Genomic DNA, 15,203 nt, shown 5'->3' on the forward strand with positions numbered 1-15,203 from the left:
CAAAAGATCTTGACTCTGATTTGTTGTTGCAATTAAACCCTCGGAAGTGTCATTTTTGGACTTGAGCAAAACTTCAGCCAACAGAGCGGTGCAGTGGTGGCGGCTTCGATTTGATTCACAACTTTCGGGACTAAATGGCCATCAGAAAGCAGTAAAACAGGTACGTTTCCAAAGAAATTCTCAACATAAAAGCGGGAAATTTACTTTACTTTTAACTATAATATGGTTTTGATAGTAAATGCGGATGTTGGGTTTGGTCTCCGAGAAGAAAGACGAGTTTCGTTGTCTTTTGACCCAAGCTAGCCCCAACTTTCCTGATTTAAAACGCTTTACACCTTCAAGTGACACTAATGTCCCGCTAACTAGCAAAGTGTGGCTTTCATGACAAAACAAGTTTGCCCTAACGGATTGGTACAACTTCTACGGTTGCTACGGACACGTTTTTTTTCGTTTGTTCGTCTGTTATTGTGATGATCTTTTTCCATATAAATACACAATAAGTCCTGGTGGATACTATCTGTTGTTGCCATCGTTATATGCATTCGAGTGTTGTTTAGCGAAAGGCTTCAAGCCCGAATTTACCCAAATACATTATTTTTTTAGGAGAACTTACTGTGTTGTTATTATTGTGTATCAGATTTAGTCGAGAGTATGGCCAGTTTAAAAATAAGACCTTTCTGAATAGAGTTTGGGATAACATCTCTCTACACCCCGGGTAGGTACCAGATTCTCTGCGATAGACCCACTGAACTGTATCCTGGTGAGATTCCAACACGAATATATGCAAATAGGCATTTTACCTACCCGCACTGTTAAGGAAGACAAATCTTTCAGGGTTAATGCTTGAGGGTGGGGGTTTAACTTGATGAAAATAACTCCAAAATAAGGAAGTTATTAGGAGCCCGTTTAGACATGTCTGTCTCCTGTTGTATCGTTTTGTCAGTGGTCTGCTGTAACCAGAATAATGTGGGTTTGGACTTGAGTGCCTTTCATAATTTTCCTATTAGTCAGAACAAGCTCAGGATGCCTGAAGGAAGTGCATGCAACTTCTGTTAAGTCTATGGAAAGATAAAACTTTTAAAATTCAAAGTAGGTCATAAACCTTTTATGTTTTCATGTGATTACCAACAGCTCACCTCATGTAAAGTTTAAGACCAGTCAGGACTTTGTTGTGTCGGAACCACATCTTTTCGAGGGACTTGTGAAACAGGACAGTAGGAGATCCTTCCATGCAGGATGACCTAAATTCTTCACAAAGCACACTGGCGTCTGCATTTTCTAGCTGCTTATTTACATAACAGGCATAATACATTATAAAGGCATCAGGAGATGACAGTTTATTTCTAGCCACACCCATATGATATAAATAGACAGAGATAGAGATTTTCTGTGCTATAGCAAAACCAGCTTGACATTTGCTTGGCTAAGTGCCATGCATTCACTTAAAGTCTTTAGTAGGTTATGGAGAGAAAAAGGGATTATTAACTGCAAGATTAAATTGAGAAGATTGAGAGAGATGGTGAGAGCAATCTCAAAGGCAAGCACTCACTTTGGAGGATAAAAAAAAAAGAAAAGCTGTGCTGTTGGTAATTTTTAATGGCTGGACTAAAGGCTACTGCTGTTGTGGCTTTTCTGTTAGCAGAAAGATGTGTGTGAGAGAGAGGAGGACCAATGTTAGTGATGTGTGCTGTACATCAAATATTGGTGAACAAGGTCATCTGTAAGCAATGGACAAACTTACTTTATCAGCTGCAACGTCTGTCAGTACCTATTTTGATTATTTTGAATAATCATTTTAGTGAAAATAATTCATCTCTCAGCTTCCCAGATGTAAAGACTTAGATCGATATACACAGCACTAAATTTGGGCCTTTTTACAACCGGTCAGAAAAAACATGCAAATAGCAGTTGAACATCAGGGTCTTAAGGAAATTATACATCAATAAATTAACATTTCTTTGACTAACAACGCTCACATTTATCAAGACAAAGATATGCAGATTAATTAGAAGTAAAATAAAGCATTAAGTGCAGCCCTACAACAGGACCATCAAATCATAATTTTGTGAATTATATAATTTTTTTTGTACATGAAAACATCATGGTGCATAGATTTTATATTCAGAGCGAGTTGCACTTTCTATAAAGGTGAAATGAACACTGAAAAAGATCACTTACTATAGGAGAGTAGCAATAAGAGGGTGAGTCACGTGGTTCTTTTGTTGGCTGTTGTGTCAAAAAGCTGTTTATTACTGTATAGATGGGAAATACAGGTCAAGAAAGTAATTAAATGCATCTATCCTGTACTTAATTACTTTTAGTACACTATATTTTCTAACATATTATTTTGCATATAATGTTGAGATACAACATTTACAGCAGTATGCTGTGTCTGAGTCACCCAGCAATACTCTGCATACTGTATGTGACAGAAGCATAACTCCTGTTAGCAACTTCCTCTTTAGATGCAGTCAAGGAAGCAAAGCCGACCACAGTAGGAGTAGGAGGCCAGGTACAGTAGTGTCGCTAGATTTAGCTTTGAGAAGGACGAGCAAAAGATTAATTTGATATAATAGAAGATGATACACCTGCTGTGTGAAGTTACAGATTTGTAGTCCAGTGCATTAGTAACTTATTTGATTTCATACATTTCATTTGGTCTCTATGATCATACAGTGTCTTGTATTGAATTTAGAATATTATATAATTTATGCTCACTATTCCCACTAACCAGTATGAGAATCCTGCAGTAGGTATGATCAATAGTATATGGAATTATTATTATTATTATAAGTGATTAATCATAGAAAAATTTACCAAGGACAAATGCATAACCTTTATTTGTTTCAGCATATTGTTAATGAAAAAGATTTGTTTCAGTTAAATAATCAGTTTTTATCAGAAATATACATCTGTGACAGGAAGTCCTTTTTAAGCTAGTGTACAAGGAAATTCATCACATTTTCATTTTTTATTTATACGTGTTGTGAACAGATTTTTATCTTGTTGTGTCAGTTTTTTATATGACGTTCAGTTCAGCCGTGCTGTCAAAGCCAGAAAAGTGTGTCAGTAGTGATATATTTGTACATTGCTGCATTTAATGAATGTTTGCTTTTAAAACCCTTGTGTGAAAGTGAAATGAAATAAATGAATGATGTTGAAATACATATTATTTAAAGGTATACACTGTATAGTATAAAACGGATAAAAAGTAGTAGTTGTCTAAAGTCAGTTAATAGTTATAGTTGGTTTGAAGCTCTGAATTACAGCCTGACTAGGACGTTACTGAAAACGCCTATGCTATGCATCCGTCCTGCTACATACTGGACTACATAACTTGATGTTACACACTGCCAAGTGATTTCAGCTATGTGCTAAATGCTAAGACACAAAGATTTAGCTGTTGTTTAACTCTTCTATAAGTGTAATGTCAAATTGTCCCTGAGGGAGGTACTGAACTCTAAGTTGGTCCCGGTGGGGCAGATGAGCACCTTGTAAGGCCGCTGCCATCATTGATGTGTGTGTATGAATGGGTGAGTGAGAAGCAACTGACCATTTACTAACACTAGCTATGCTAAAATAAACTGTGCTGAGGGTTTGATTAGACAAACTCCCTTAGCACCTTAGCTGTAGTGCCGAAGACTCAGTGTTACCCCAAAAACTAAAAAGCAGCAGGCCAGCAAACTGCCAATCACAATTGTTAGTCAACACCTACTGTAAACTGCAGACAACAAAGCTTTCAATGAGCCCTAAATTCTTTTTAATGTATCAATGAATTTCCCTAATACACTTACTGGAGGACCATTACTAAGCAGTTAAGAAAATCTTGTGTCCTGGACATCGAATGGCATTGTAGCTACAGGCCAGCATCTAGTCCTTCAGCCACCGAGCACTTTAAGGTTTAACAGACTGGCTTCAGTCTCCAGCTGTGGTACTTGTTGACTCGTTTAACCCAATCAAAAGTACTTTAGCTTTAATACTTTAAGAATTTTGTTGGAGTCATGTAGAGTTGCTGTGAAAATCTTTGTCACTGTGTCTGTGTGTGTTATGGCGTTATCAGTGTTGTTTTAAAAGTAGATGAACTATGTTGATGTTACATTGTTCAGTGCTGTCGGTTTTTCCATACTGCAAATGACTTTAACCCTCAGCCTAAACAACCAAACACAGTAGAGCAGCAGCATTATTTCAGTGATGTTTGCTAATGAATCTTAAAGGTAACAGGAAGGAGCTTCATAAACTGACATTCTATTACTTTCAATAAAAGCAAAGTATTATTTTGGGGTCAATGCTGCTTTTAGTTTGTGTGTATTAGTATTAGTAAGTATTGTGTTGTGGCCACAGCACAAAGTGTCTCTGAATTGTATTTAGGGGTCAGTTATTAGTCAAATTGCACGATGCCGAGTATTGAAACCAAGTCAATCATGACGTGGTGTGTGTTGTTAGCTGAGTAGTAGCTGGAGGAAGTGGTTTTCTTGTTGCAACATATCCTTTATCAGTTAGAAGGCTCTGCATGCTATGTTGTACTTTGTAGTTTTTGTGGAGGGTGCAAGGTATTAAATGTTTGGCCCCATATCAATTTTTATTCTTTACACGCTGCATTATTTTCACTGTAGACACTGTATAGCAGCCTTAGGCTACTGTATTTGAGTCTGTCACCAAAGGTTCAATTCATCATAAAATCTCACATTCTTCATTGAACTTCATTCACTGACTCAGCTGAATTAATTTATGTATTTTACATTTTTAACAGGGTTAGCTTCATAAATGTTACTTATGCAAAACCTATTGCACATGCCGTTTAAACCTTTGTGTAAAACCTCAAACACTAGAGAGAACAGCATTAATTCCCAATCAGCAGGTAAATATGTGGCTAAATTAGAACCCTGTGTTCAAAAGATTAAGCTTAAGTAATTTGTTTCTATTTCTGAACACATTTGGACCTAATGTAATTCCTGCTTTTATCATGTTCACGGTTACAATGTTTTGATACCACCTAGTGCTATATTTTAAAGTCATACACAGGTTGTCTGGAGATGTTCATGAAAGATGGTTGATGCAAACCCTTGAAGGGTTTTCACTTCGGTAAATAGCTTGTTTATGTCATCTTAACTAAGTGCTGTAAATAGCTAAATATAACCAATAAACACTGTCCAGTTTAGCTGTTTGTTTTAGGTATGAGGTAGTTTCATTATACAGTGTTTCATTTAGGTAAAATAGATCTTTAGCATTGCATCATTTTTTTGGGTCTATTTTTTAATACACAGTGATGAAGATTAATTTTAATGACCTTGAGACTTGTGTAGCATCAATGTTTGCATTCTGTTCAGTTTCATGTTCCATATTAGGCAGAATTTAAGGCAATACTAAAATGTTAGCAACAAGCTATTGTAGGCTGACAGATGTCAGTCTGGCTCATTTATCAGTCTAGCTTTTAGTGTAATTATTCTCACGGGATAAGGCGAAAGGACAAAAAAAAAATATGAAAAGAAAATGGCTTATTGGTTTGCTGTCTGTCTTTGTGTTAATATTGTTTGTATTTACATAAATAATGTTAATGGTCTATAATAATTCCATCAGTACGCACATTTAAAGTCAGCAGTGAAAATGAAGACGACTCCTAAGGACAAGAGTCCAGACTTTTTGAGGCGTTTCTGCCATGGGCGACACTAAACACTGGAGTGTGTTTGTGCCGGGTGTTAGATTGTACTGGTCATTGCTTGTGTTTGGTAAATATTCCTCTCTTTTGTGTATTAGGAGGTTGGAGGATGTCTGTGGAGGTGGACTTGTTGCTGCAGGAGGCAAAAGAAAGCATTGAGGCGGCCCAGAACTACCGCAGTGAACTCCAGCAGCGCCTGCATGGCCTCAACCAGGCTCGCAAACAGGTACAGCAGGTTGTCCACACCTGTATACATGTATAGAATAAAGTAAACAGGCTGAATGGTGCCATCGTTTAGAAATGTATAAACCGGATTGTATTCCTGTGCGTGGCCTCTTTTTGGTTTTCCTTCTGGTTCACTTCTTTTCTAAAGGGCAATGGCATATATGACTGCAACCAGTTTTCCATTTTTTTAACCCTTACTGCCCTTTTTGTCTGTTTTAAATACACTATCTCTTAAGTCAAGCAGGTCAGGGAAATGTGAAGTGTACTAGGCCCCTGACCCAAAATTATCCCATGAGAGTGTGTTCTCCCTCTCTCTGCTATCTCTTCCTTCCTCTTGCTGTCTAGATTTACCCGTCCAGCTGCTCACAGTAAACAATGCTGTTTCCTGTTTCTATGGATGCACTGCAAGCCTTAAAGGAGAGGATATCAGAAGACAAGGAGGGGAGAGGACTGAGACAAGACCCTTGTCCAAAAACATGAGGCTCACACTTATTTGAAACTTATCAATGATACTAATAATAATTACTATTATTATTATACTTGATCTAACTCCTTCCGGTTGCCTTTGAAGATGGCACTCTATGAATCTTGCTATGTGTGGCCAATTGGACGCCACCTCAATGATGCTGAGGATGGATAAAATAAAAACATACAACGGACATCTGTCTCAAAAGAGATTAAAATGAGCACAGTTTTGAATGTGTTAAAAAAAAAAACTTAAATACAATGTGTGTTTGTGTGCGTGATACTCCTGCTCCTCCATCCCATGGGGGGCATAGCCTTCAAGTGTCCCATTGCAGGGCTTCTTCAAAACCAGATTATCGTAATCCAGGAAACATTAAACACTGGGACACACAAAGACAATAAAAAAGGAGATGGCAGAATGTGTGTTTGAAAACTCAGACAATACTATCACTGCCCCATCTTGTCTTTGTAAAAGGAGGAGTCCAAACATTTGGGAAAACTCTTTGTCTGTTTCTGTTTTGTCTGATGTCAGCTCATCTCCTCCCATGTCAGAAAAATGCTTTTGTCATATTTTTAGTTGACTGTTGGTTTATCCACCCTCAAATATTGATGATCGTCTGTGTCGGACTGGCAGTCACCAGGAAGTGATGCGATGTTGCCCTTGGAACATGTCCTGTGTTGCTCAACACAAAGGTTCTGAGCGTATTCTGACAAAAGTATAGTGTGTGTATTTTCCATTCTCATTGTCATACTGTTCTTTATCAGTGTAGCATTTGTCAGTTAGTCTTCAATTTGCTGCTACCTTTACACTAACTCAGTATACTCATTGTGAAATTCCGGTGTGTGTGTGTGTGTGTGTGTGTGTGTGTGTGTGAGTGTGTGTGAGAGATGGTGTATGAAAGGCATGTGTTGCAAGGAGGAAGTGAAACATGAGCTTTACCAGCAACTACTCGCAGTGAGGGTAGTTTGTGGCAATGTTGTGCTCATATCATCGTCATTTTAGTTTTACTACCACTTCTGTGCAGTAGCAGTAGGAGTAGTAAAAATAGTTTTCCTCAGAGCTTCATCATTGTCCATTGTTACTATTTTTATCTGCTTTATGTTGGCTAAGATCGACAGTATCCTGTTTTTTTGTTTTTGTTTTCTTTTAAAAAGATAAAATTATGTGTATGTGATAAATACATAACATTATGTTCTCATTAGTAGCTGAGAAGCTTGATGCTTAGAAGGTTAGAAGGTTTGGAAATGTTTCAGTCATCAATGTGACGGTGTTTCCAAAGCTTTTTGTGGGTAACATGACTTGATTGAGAGGTTTTAGGGTTCCTCGCTTCTGGCTGACTGCTGTTGTTTGTAATGCTACTGTGACATTGTAGTGATGCCTTATTTGCCCCCAGAATTGTTAACATATCCTCAAACTCATCCCATTTTTTTCAAAGGCTCACTTCTGCACTTTGCCATCTCCTTCCTCTTTACTTTTCTAAAGATCCGGGGAAGTTCAGGTCAGGCCCGTGAGACCCTCCAGCGGCACTTTGCCGTGCTGCAGGCAGGAGCGACTCGGTTGCTGAATGAGCGACTGGCCGCCCTCCTGGCTGAGGTGGACGCCATAGAGGCCAACAGCGTCAAACCACTAGATGACTGCCAGAGCCTCATTGAGAATGGGGTAGGCCAGGCAGATGAGCTGCTGAGAGAAGGTGGGTCCCACAAATACGACCCTCCTCTCACATCTCTGTTGGACAGACACCATGAACACATCTGCAAAACATTTATTTTTTTCAGGCAGGAGAAAAATGGTGCTTGTTTTCTGTGCTGTCTTGTTCCTTCTTACTTCTCTGGGTCATGAAGTTCTGGAATTAAAAAAACTGTGTATCATACTGTGTAATCACACATTGTAAAAATACCAGACAGTATTTTACTTCAGATAACACATATAAGGAAGTCACACTTGTAAGTATACAAAGTCTCTCTCTCTCTCTCTTTCTCTACCTCAGGGGAAGCAGCGCTACGTTGTGGTCTTGGAGAAAAGGAAGACAAACTGGGCAGTTTCACCAAGAAGGCCATGCATATCCAACTGGACAGGTATCGCAGATAATTGCCTGATATTTTACTCAGTATTCTATGATTTTGTTTTAATTAATTATAATTAATGGCTGCTCTTATATAAAGGTTTTTACATAACCACTCTATTGAAATCTTTACTGTTTCACAGTCTGCCAGAGGTACCGGCATTGGTGGATGTGCCGTGTGTTTCAGCCCAGCTGGACGACTCCTTGCTGGGGCTGCTGAGGGAACGGGTGTCTCGCCATGGCTCCGTCTCCTCCCATCCCCCCGTCCAGATAGAAGAGCTACAGGAGAGGCCGGGTGGCATTCTGGTCCGCTGGTGTAAGGTCGGCAAAGAAGAGAGAGAAGAGATGCAGATACAAAAAAAGATGCTCCCATAAATGGTAAACATGGTTATGTCCACACAAATCATTTGTAATTTTATTGTTCTATGTGCCTTAGGTGGATGAGGACTTTGCAGCAGCAGACTATCGGTTGCAATATCGGCGGTCTGGCAGTGGGGGGAGCCAGTATGAGGATTCTTACATTGGTCGGGACTGTGAGTTCCTAGTTCTCCACCTGGACCCTCACACAGAATATCTTTTTAGGGTCTGCGCCCGCGGGGAGGGTCGCAGCGAATGGAGCCCCTGGAGCGTCTCACAGACAGGATACACCACACTGGCACCACATGGTAAGTGAAGACGTTTGATCTGACCTCTAAATATTGGTGGAACTGTTGCTGCGAAGATTGAAATGTCGTGACCATGTCCAGTCCTGGTGGAAAAGTAGGTAACTCAAACAACCAATGTTTCTTTAAATGTATTTGATCCATATGTAGCTAATGGTAAAAATTGCCACGTTTCCATTGATTGGCTTGTTTCCCATTATTGTAAATTAGGGCAGGCCCAAATTCCTTTTACTGCCACAATGGTTTGACACCATTACTCAGATTCTGTTTGATATGACCCCTTGCCTCACCTATACAGGACTTTACATTGCGGGTGACTATGACTAGGGATGCTGACAGATTCTCAGATTTGTATTTGCAATTATGAAGTTGTGGAAGTCAGAGATGTGGTATTCATGATGCAGTTTCTCCACTGTCTGCCCCTGTGTCCATCAGAGGGTGGGGCAGCTCCTACTCACGCCACACAACAGACAAGGCAGAGACCAGCTGAAGTGAAACACAGGTTGACAAATTAATGTTATGCCCTCTAAAAACTCAGTGAGTATAAATCCATAAAAGCAGTTTGTTAAAAACACCATTAAAACAAAAATAAACATGCCATGTTAACTTTGCCCATAGTCTTAATCCACTGTTTGTATGTGTTAATCATTAATTAAGAGTTTGTTGACTAAATGCTTATTGCTATGAATACACTACGGGAAGAGCTTTCTTTTCGTTAGGATGCAGCAACATGAGTTATCAATATTACTATTTAATATGCATTGCATCAGGTATCACAATATTGTAGCACATATAAACCCTAATCAATAATTTCTTTATCCTCTATAACAGATCATCTATAGTTATAACCACTCAATAGTTGATTAACCAGCCAGTGGTGAAAGAAAATTAGTTAATCTCAGCTCTAACAATAGTGCTAAGGTTACATTTGAATCACTTGAAATAAAGTATATCAGTAATCTTATGGTAAAATCTGGGAAGAGAATTGCTCTCAGGATCAAGGACAAGCGTCTTATGTTGTCCCCGTCATTCTGTTGTGATGAGGATCAGAGCAGACAGAATAGGTAGTCGGGTTCTGCTAGGATTCTGGTCCTTCGGCCTGATGTCTAGATGAACTTGTAGCTAAATTGAATGATTGGCCACAAGGTAACTTTGGTAAAGGTTAACTGGTTGTAAGCAGTGGGATTCAGGATTCCAGTGCATGTGCAAATGTGGCTTTATCGTGCAGAGGTGCTTTCAATGCCTCGTGTGGCTCAGACTCACAGAACAATACTGGCAACAGTGTTGAGATACTGGATTCTCAGAGTTTGAGAGAGGCTTGCACTTGTAAACAATCAGAAAATTTCAGTCATTTCTGTTCCATTTTTTGGTTTTACAGCTTATTTATTCTAATTTGAAAATACACAAGAGGCTGTGCAGAACACGATGGAGAACAGCAGACAGAAGAGCATAACCAAGCAGCTGGACAGCAACAGTGGGCTGATTTTGAGTTTCATGCTGTCACTAGTTTACGTTGCATATTGTAGTTTTAACTTTGGTAATGTACAATGCAGTAGTAGTAGTATGTGAACAATGTAGTTTGTTCACGGTGAAACAGAGAAACAGGAAGTCAGGGTTTTAAATTAGAAGTAATTTATTGTAGCAGATGCCCACATGCTAATACTGGTTTGAAAATAAACACATTTCTGTTCGTTTCAAATGCTCCCTTCTCTCAAAAGATAGGGAGATGTAGCTCAGTGACCCCTGCCTCAGTGGTCTCTACCCAGAATTTGCCTGTGAGATTTCTGCCTCCACCATACTGTATGAAACTAAACCTGATTTGGTTTGTTCTGATCTTAGCACTAAAAAATAATTGTAAACATGGCTGTTACCATTCACATCCTTTCAAATCACCTATAAACAATTGCTATCCAGTGTGGTGGGGTAGAGATTATTTAGCTGTCAGAAACTACAACTGTGTGTGCGTGTGTCTGATCTCTCACTTTAACAGAGTGGTGTCCGGGCACCGAGGGCTACATTCTGAGCAGCAGGAGAAACATTGCCCTACGCAGTGACTCCTCCAACTCGCGCTTCCCCGTCCTCTACTCCAACACAGCCACTTACTTCTGTGGCCAGACACTGACCTTCAAGTATGTACAACACCCAAAGATACACAATAAAAAAAACGCATGAATGGACATCTTAACAATTGTCTTTTCTTATAGGATCTCCGCAGCAGGTCAGATGGATCAGAGGGACAGTCTGGGTGTGTGCGTGGACAGTGGGAGGGAGGCAGAGTCACTTCAAAGAGACCAGGCCGTCTGCATTTCCACCAATGGTACGCTGATACACAGGGATAGATTCAGCATGGCTTACGTTTTTTTGCTTGTAATTTTTAAGGATCCTTCATCATATCTGACACGTACGAGTTAATTTGCAGCAGATCAACACTAACTGCTATAACTACTTCTTTTCAAACAGAACATGTCCCTTTGTTAAATGTGACTTTTCCGACTCCTATTCAGAAGTACGTATTTAACCGCAATAAAGTGATGTGAAGTTTGAAATTATGTCCCTCGTCTCAGGTGCTGTATTTGTGAATGGTAAAGAGATGACCAACCAGCTGCCCGCCATCACGGTGGGCTCTGCTGTGACCTTTGACATGGAGGTGGTGAACCTTTTCCCCAGCAGCAACAACCACCTGAGCGAGGGCGGCAATTTTAAGCTGAGGGTGACCATTGGATCAGGAAACCGGGAGGTGGTGTTTGATTGGCTGGTGGACCAGGCGGTGGACTCCCTCTTCTTTGGCTGCTCATTTGCCCACTCCGGCTGGAAAGTGCTCGTCTATTAGGAGTTAAAAGCATGGATTTTCCAGTCTGCCAGAGTTTGGAGACTCCTAACACAGGCTCCATCATCAGCTCAAAAATGTCTTATCCTTTTCTTTTTACATGTCTAAAAAGGACGGTTGCAAAAATCTGGGAAATCGCTTTCACATATATTTCTCAACATCAGCAGCTGCACACATTTTTCATCATTAACAATCTGGGCAACCTGACAAATCTCTACAACAACAATTTCCGAAGTGCAGCGACAAAGAACTGTTGCCATTGTCACCATTTGAAGCATGGCCCCTCAGCCCACGATAGCAAAATCTTTCACCTGTCATTTCTGTTTGGGAAAAAAGATGAAACTTAAAAACTGTAGCTTATGGTGCTCAGGTGGAATATTCTGTGTGTTAAATAATGATCTACTGAATGTATCACTTTTATTTGACTTTGTCAAAAACAGTGGCTGGTTTCTTTGTCTCCCCAGGCACAGATTCAGCAGGTTTACATGCACTTACAGGAAGGAGTTACTGGACTTACTGCAATGAATTCATCTCATATAAAACAGACCATGTCCCTTAATTGGCCTTTTACATGTGACCCTGACTACGTGTCACTGTACAATTCTCTCCTAAAGCTGTTACATTGCATGTGATGGGGGCCAAACTTACAGCATGTTTTCATATTCTAATCTGTATCTGAGGCTGATAGGCTTAAACAGACTGAGTTGTCTATATACAGTGTCTCCCAGACGTTAGAGTGTGAGAGTGAAATTCCCTTTTAGTGTTTCCCTGTTAATGTGCATTGAAAGAAATGTTAGGAAAATGGAATTTTGTACTAAAAGGCTGCACTCTGTTAAATTTGGAAGGTTGGAGCCTGTTTATGAACACTGTTTTTAGAAAAATGTAAACTACACATTTTTTCACAGATGGACGACTGTGGATTTTGGCCCCTGTTTCTTACATTAGAAGCATCTGTTAAAGTGATACTACACACTATGGTTTCTGCCTTGTTCATTTCAAGCAAAGTAATTAAAACAGGAGCAGAGCAGGAGCTGTGTGCACACTCCGCCCCCCTGGACACACAGGGTGGAGTGACAGTGGCAGGTGTTGGTGTTACACAACAGCCAGACACAGACATAAATCCTGGATAGTAGATGTCAGTGAGGGGAAAAATTAAGGTTTAGTCTTTTGAAACCCTGCATTAGCAGTATAACTGATTTACAGCAAGTAAAACCAGTTTGTGTTCATTTTGGCACCTGTTTTAAGACAGATGTGAAAAACGGTGAATCTGTCTTTTTGTTAGGGAAAGCTTGTCAGTAAATCTCCAAAAGGCTTAATTTAAAAAAAATACAATATATTCATACTTGAAACTGTTGCTATCTGGAAATGGGGCCTTTGCATCTTGTGTGCATGTGAAAACGCTGACTGACTTGAGAGTTCACTCGTCACTCTGCCCGGAAACGTGATTGATCCCGATTTTTAAAGAAGCTTTTCACACCCTTTCGATCCTCTGTCCAGCATTTCTTCACTCTGCACATGAAACAACAGTCTCAGTAGCTGAGCAGAAACTGCCTACGTTGCTACGACAACCAAGGTCCTCAGGGAGCCTGACGTTAGGAACCTCTTGGCTCTTACTATGTTTTGTTCTAGTTTAGTTTAGTTTGATTCTCAGGCCTTCTCGCAGGGTTGGGCACCGTTTACAGCGTTGGTTTATTTGGCATTTCCCTTGCTATGGGGGAGAGATTTTACTTATCTGTTTATCTATGCATTGTCTTAACTTAGCTTTATAGTAACAGTTTGGCATCTTGTAGAAGAACATCACAGCCTGGACACACACACTGTTACTATTTGTAGTCTGGGAGCAGAAGGAGAGCAAAGGACGTGTTACAATCTGCTGCTGCCTCTTTAAAGGGTGCTGCTGAACTGTGAAAGCCTTTTTATCGGTCTTTGCCCGTTTATGTTTAAAAGGACAGGTCGCCAAAACTCCAAGAACAACCTGAGACTCGCCTGCCTGTCTGTAAGATCTAGAGCTCAGTGGAAAATTGTAGAGAGATGTTTGGAGGCAGTATATAGACCAGTGGGCCTAAAAGGGTTAAAGGATGAAACATTCTCCCTTAATGTGATATGTTTGTCCCACAAACATTTTTTTTCTCTTTAAGTTCTTGTATTCTTCTTGGTAATGTCTTTGTTTTTTCATGGCCATATTCTTTTTATTTCGATATTTTAAGTTTATGAACAGGCATTTAGCACTGTGACTCTTCTGACCTCTGAGCCAATCAGAAACTTGAGATTTATGAATTTCTGTGTTTCAAATTTGAAAGCAGCTGATCTGGCTTACTGAAGAATTTCTGCTAATTATATCTCTAAAAAAACATACATTTATAAAGAAAGCTGAGAAAGCTTCTAGTTAAATTAAATTAAAGTAATTAAAAAATGAATGGACCAGCTTTATCTTTGAGGTTTTTTTTTTTACATTATTAATTTCAGCCCCTTGTAGAATTTTCAATCTAAAGATGAGGATGTGCTCAAACTTGTGCTGCAGTCACATTGTCTCCAGTCCAAGAGTTTTTATTTAATTGCCTCCCTAACAGAACCTGCAGCCTTTCATGCTGATATATTATTCTGTTATTCTGCGATGCAAACAAATGAGACAGGGACTCATCAATGCTCCAACACTTATTTCACCTACTGACTTATTATTGTAATGTGACTTCTGTCCATGCCGTTAATAAGGGTGAGTTTAATGTGAGGAGATGACTGAACCTCTTGTGTGTTGATGCAAATATATTGTTTGGAGAGATGTTAGCCCTGTAAACAGCAGAAAGACAAGGAAAGTGAGACCTGTAAAATGGATTTCAAAAAGAATAAGACACAGAAAAGCAGAAAATCCATAAATATCCATATATTCACTTAAATTTAGGAGCGGCTCCCTTTCAACCAGCACCTTTTCTTCGGCTGTGTAACCAATTTCTTCAGGGATGTTTCCTTGTTTTTCTGCTGCTCTGAGGTCAGAGTTGTGTCTTTGAAGAGGACACTTGAACCTTGGATGGGTCCAGCTGATGGTACAAACTGCCTGAAACCAGTAAACAGAACCTCATCAAACTTCTCAGTCATAAGTGACTGAACCACATGGAAGTCTCTGTTTAACAGTCTTTGAACAGTAATGTCTGCTAGTCAAAGCTTTGCACTCATTCGTTTCACTGTGTCATATTTTGTTCACTTCAGAATAATAAACCCTCAGAATAAGATCATGGTATATTGTGCATATTTATTACAGGATTTACAGAAAAGCATCCATAATTACCAGGTATATTATTTATTGTTAT

The 15,203-nt window shown here is 39.6% G+C and overlaps 1 protein-coding gene across 2 annotated transcripts; it reads left to right on the plus strand.

The window, feature by feature from the left end:
* Positions 1 to 44: 44 nt before the first annotated feature.
* crlf3 (cytokine receptor-like factor 3) lies at positions 45 to 15,125 on the plus strand. 2 transcript variants are annotated; one of them, XM_067477865.1, is made up of 9 exons: positions 45 to 160; positions 5,755 to 5,882; positions 7,830 to 8,037; positions 8,335 to 8,422; positions 8,553 to 8,730; positions 8,846 to 9,074; positions 11,062 to 11,200; positions 11,276 to 11,388; positions 11,636 to 15,125. In XM_067477865.1, the coding sequence occupies exons 2-9, from the start codon at positions 5,766 to 5,768 to the stop codon at positions 11,899 to 11,901; spliced, it is 1,338 nt and encodes a 445-aa protein (XP_067333966.1). In that variant the 5' UTR covers positions 45 to 160; positions 5,755 to 5,765; the 3' UTR covers positions 11,902 to 15,125. The 2 variants fall into 2 exon arrangements, with proteins under 2 accessions (XP_067333966.1, XP_067333967.1); XM_067477866.1 differs by lacking the exon at positions 45 to 160 and adding an exon at positions 2,471 to 2,512.
* The last annotated feature ends 78 nt before the right edge of the window (positions 15,126 to 15,203 follow it).

The sequence above is a fragment of the Channa argus genome, chromosome 15 (genome assembly GCF_033026475.1).
Source record: "Channa argus isolate prfri chromosome 15, Channa argus male v1.0, whole genome shotgun sequence".
Classification (NCBI taxonomy): Eukaryota; Metazoa; Chordata; class Actinopteri; order Anabantiformes; family Channidae; genus Channa; species Channa argus.